Source organism: Apaloderma vittatum, unplaced genomic scaffold (genome assembly GCF_000703405.1).
Source record: "Apaloderma vittatum isolate BGI_N311 unplaced genomic scaffold, ASM70340v1 scaffold3861, whole genome shotgun sequence".
Classification (NCBI taxonomy): domain Eukaryota; kingdom Metazoa; phylum Chordata; class Aves; order Trogoniformes; family Trogonidae; genus Apaloderma; species Apaloderma vittatum.
This window is the reverse complement of record NW_009700668.1, coordinates 40782-45440: the sequence shown is the minus strand read 5'-3', so window position 1 is coordinate 45440 and position 4659 is coordinate 40782. Positions and strand designations below refer to the sequence as shown.

Below are 4659 nucleotides of genomic sequence, written 5' to 3'. Positions count from 1 at the left end.
TCCGCTCGGTGCCCGCGGAGTTCTGTCAGCCATGGCGACAAAGATGCTGGGCCGGAGGAGTAGCGTAATTAGGGGATTTTTACGTCGTGGCCGTGATAAATGTTGTCTTTTGCGGTGCCGGTGACCCGCTTTCCCTTGTGATTTGTCCCAGGCCACGCTGAAGGCAGACTGTGTAAACAAACCGTTTGTTCAGAGGTGCCACGATCTGGAGACGGTCATTGAGGAGTTTCCCGCCAAGGTGAGCAGCCGGCCTCTTCCAGGGGAAGTGGCTTCTTTAATATTACTACCTTTTTTTTTTGTGTTCCTAATTCTTTGATCAAGAGTTCAGGTGAAACAGTGGGAATCCATTTGTCCCTAAGAGCCAAAAACTCTTTCTAGTCATTAAAAGCTTTTTTCAGCTGACTGCGCTTCATTAATAACTCTCTGCCTCAATTTGCAAGGAAAACTAGCTCTTAAAACAGGACAAACAATTACATATGATGCTGATGAGTACTGTTGCAACTTCAGTAGGATCAGAAATCAGGTTATATCTCCAGTAACTGCAATAATATAATGGATTCTTTTGAATGGAAGCTTTTCCCAGTGATCTGGAAACAGCCATAGCTACCTGGCAGACAGTATATTTGTGCATTCTAGTATATGCACTAGAGATTGTTCAAGTGGGGAGCTGTATGAGTTAACTATTTGTTTCTGTTTTCCCTGAAGGAACTACATGGCATCTTCCCATGGCTGGTGGAGAGCATTTTTGGGAGCCTGGATGGCATCATCGTAGGCTGGAACCTGCGCTGTTTGCAAGGAAGAACAAATCCTACTGAATATTCTGTGGCTTTGGATTTCCTGGATCCCAGGTAAACTCATTCATTTCAGCACAGTTTGGAAAAAAAGGTATAGTGAACAAATAACCGGTGTTTGACCTTTTTCCCTTGTGCAAAAGTAAGTTCACAAAAGTGAGGCAGCAGATGGTACTTACTGTGGGGTTTTCTTTCTGGTGCTTGTTTGCAGCGGCCCAATGATGAAGCTGGTTTACAAACTCCAAGCAGAAGAGTACAGATATGATTTCCCAGTCTCATATCTTCCAGTGAGTAACTGAAAAATTCGTAAGAGAATGTAGTTATTGTTACAGCTGTTGGAACCTTGCATGGGCTTTACGTGTTTAGTATAGGCCAAGGTATAGCCTCAGTGCTCCAGGTTTAGAGTATACCTATTTCTTTAAACAGTCGCTAGAGGAGCATTCCCAGCAATAAACTTTGCAGGAGGTGGCGGTTGTCAGCAGCTAGATATTTGTGCTGTTGAGCCAAGAAAGCTGCACTGTTTTTTATCCTGTCCCCAAGGTCGTGTGTTTTTTCTTGGTTACCAGTAGCTGCCAGATTGAAAATACAAGTTTTCCAGTCTCGTCACAGAGCCGTGCCTTCCTTGCCTGCGCTTTGTGCCCAGGTGTTTGAAGACTAACTGCTATCCTGGATATGAAGTATGACGCTTCAAACAAAAATATTTATCTGCAGAATTGTTTCACTGTGTTTCTTCCATTGCTACCAGCTACCTGCTATCTAAAGATTGATTCAGATAGTTCTACAGTCTTTAACAAAAGAAAATGTCATTGAAGTAATTGCTAGTCCACAGCTCAGGTACCCTAACAAAGCCATCAGGCAAACACCAGTCTTCTGCTGCTCCCACTCCAACTGCAAAAGTCTTGGTGAAAACTCTTTTTTTACATTATTGTACTGAATACTCATTTTCAGTAAAAAAGTTGGCAGTTTGAGTAGGCATTTACACAAGAAACTACTGCAATGCAGTAAAATCCCACTGAGCTGAACGTAGGTATCCCAGAATGCTGGAGTGCAGCAGAGCTTCATTTTCTGCAAACATACTCTGCAAGTGTGCTCAGCAGCCAGATTAATGTGTCATTGCTCTGTCTTTCAGGGACCTGTGAAGGCTTCAATACAAGAGCAAGTCCTACCAGAATGCTCTTTGTACCACAATAAAGTCCAGTTTCCTTCATCTGGTGGTTTAGGTTTGAATTTGGCTCTTAGTATCCTTTTAACAGTTGGATATATAATTCCTTTTAAATATCAAACTGAGAGATTATGAGCATTTCTGTTGTATATTTACTATGTGTCTATGGTACATCAGGTTGTGCTAAAGAGTTTGGGCTGACTAGAAGCGTTCAGGTTCCAGTGAAAAATAAATTTGTCCTCTTCTAAACTCTGGTGGGGGGAATTTGTGGTCTTATTCAAGTCAACAACAAAAATTCCAGTGATTTCAGTAGAGCCTGTAAATTTTTCTTTTCGTAACTACTTGTAGTTTATGAGATATGATAAAAAAAGGGCTTGTTAACTTCACAGCTGGTGTACTTGTTAGAAGCAGTCAAGCTGCAGCTGCACTGGTTTCAGTCTGATACAGACAAATGTTCTAAGAATAACACAAATATACTTTGCCACATAGAGAAAATGTCAGCTACCAATGTTTGAGTCTGTTGAAAAGCAAGGAGGCAAAGCTGAATTCGCTCTTAAGCTCTAGCAATTTAATTTAACATTGACAAAATAAAAATTTAATGTCTAGCCAGCATCCCCAGATATCTAGCAGCTGTACCTGGTTTTTACTATGTGATCCTTGATTCTGTTGTTCCAGATCCATTTGAATATTACATGTTTTACTTTGCAATTAGTTTGATTACACAGAAGGTAAGTACCCTTTGCAATGTTTCCCTTAAAATAGTATTAGCCTTTGTTCACAGTGCTTTAAGAGCCTGCTGAGATGGTGGCTAAATTAACCTAAATTAACAGCAGTTTTATCTGTACTTTTAGAATTTGTTACTGCTTTGGTTCAACTGATGATGTAAGAATGCATAATAAACAAAATACCCACCTTAGATATACCAGTCAGCAGTCTGTCCAACAACATGCCAACACGGAGCAGGCAATGGATTCCAAACGGGTTTCCTGCCCCTCTAGCCAATAGCACCGTTTATACGGTCATAACCACAGCTCTGTACCCTGGTGTCTGGTTGGTTGGTTCCTCTTCCTGTTGTTAACTCTGCTGTATAGCAACAGCTCCTTTATAGTTACTTCACCTTTGCTCCAAAGTGTCTTCATGGTCAGTTCATCCTTTATAACTCCTGGGCTTCTACTTTTTTACGTAAGACGTGTCAGGCTGTGTAGCAGACACTCCCTAGCAGTGGCTTAAAGGACCAGTGTATCCTGTGTGTATCCTGTGTGTGTTTCAGAACTCACCTGTCACCCATCACGTCAGCCCTTCCAACAGTGCTTACTTCATCTTGGTGGATACATACCTGAAGTGTTTCCTACCCACAGAAGGAAGTGTTCTTCCTCCACCTTCTTCAAATCCTGGGGGAGCCATCCCTTCCCCGACTCCCAGGTAATTACTCTAGTGCCAGAGGCAAGTTGCTTACAAGAGACTGTGCTTACAAAACACAGCTTGTTGGACTGATATCTCTAGCAAGTGAAAAACACCTCTGCTCTTTATCATCTGTATGTACTTGTTACATAGATTACAAAATTAAATAATAGATTTATGTTCACTTAATTTTACCATGAATACATTTCAGATAGCAATTTCCATGGTCTTGAGCCTCAGCTTATACCTCAGAAAATACAGATCTGGTGAATTATGAATATGGAAGGCAGAGTAAAAGGAGAAAACCTGAATAGGAGAAAGTAAAAAAACCACCTTCTTGAACATAACGTCAGGTCTGCGTAAAGCTGGTTCAGTGAAGTAGGAATAGCGATGTAGTGTTTCTTTATGGTTAAGGTGACTAGTAATTATAACACGTTGCAAAGTTTGAAGTGTGTAATCAGCTATGAGGTTTTGCTTCTTAAGGACCATTTTCCAGTTTATAAACTGATGATTAAAAGCAATAATCTCCTTCCCTGTACTGAGGCTCACTGACTTCAGCCTTCCCATTCATTTGTCTTTAAAGGTCTCCAGCAGTGCCTTTCACTTCCTATGGCATGCATCACACCAGCCTGCTGAAACGGCACATTGCCCATCAGCCTTCTGTGAATGCTGACCCAGCTTCCCAGGAGATCTGGAGATCAGAAACACTGCTTCAGGTAAGTTGGATTTAAGAAATGAAACAGCTCTTGCTGTTAACTTAGGAATATCTTCTTGTTAAACCAGAGTCAGTTGCGCCATTTTGCTTTGGCTTGGTTTTGGAATTGAGCAGTGCAGCTGTTGTTCTCTGTTAGCAAAACAAAGAACCACTGTTAAGTTGTAATTTAGAAAGGCACTTAATATCTTCTTTGTTTAAGATTGCGTATCTAACAATTGATCTCAAGCATTTTGGTAACTTTTTCCAGAAAAGTTTCTTAACTTTTAAAAAAAAAAAAATCTTAGAGCAATTTTATGCTCTAAGCAAAGACTGAGCACAGGGAAGTTGGTTCTCTTCACCATCAGGGGAAGGGAGAGGAGAATCTGGACTTAACAGTTACTCTGAAACAAGTTTCTACATGTTGCTGAACTGCATTATTGATGCTTGGCAGGTGCTAACAGTCTGCCAGTTCCGTTATTTGCATTGACATGACAATAGCCTGAAACATCTCTGAAGTGACTGCCTTTTATGAGTACAGCTAATTTTTTGAAATTATGTGCTATGGTCTTCCCTTATACCTAGCTTGATGCCTGACAGGCCCTAGATTATTT

At 40.9% G+C, this 4659-nt stretch overlaps 1 protein-coding gene across 1 annotated transcript in view; it reads left to right on the top strand.

The window, feature by feature from the left end:
* Window positions 1-31: 31 nt before the first annotated feature.
* Window positions 32-4659, top strand: part of SMPD4 (sphingomyelin phosphodiesterase 4, neutral membrane (neutral sphingomyelinase-3)) — a 16176-nt gene continuing 11548 nt past the window's right edge. The window contains exons 1-8 of the mRNA XM_009878816.1: window positions 32-64; window positions 152-238; window positions 706-848; window positions 1003-1078; window positions 1921-2029; window positions 2629-2681; window positions 3224-3375; window positions 3938-4070. Of these exons, the coding sequence (XP_009877118.1) occupies window positions 32-64; window positions 152-238; window positions 706-848; window positions 1003-1078; window positions 1921-2029; window positions 2629-2681; window positions 3224-3375; window positions 3938-4070 (786 nt within the window). The remainder of the gene's footprint in view (window positions 65-151; window positions 239-705; window positions 849-1002; window positions 1079-1920; window positions 2030-2628; window positions 2682-3223; window positions 3376-3937; window positions 4071-4659) is intronic.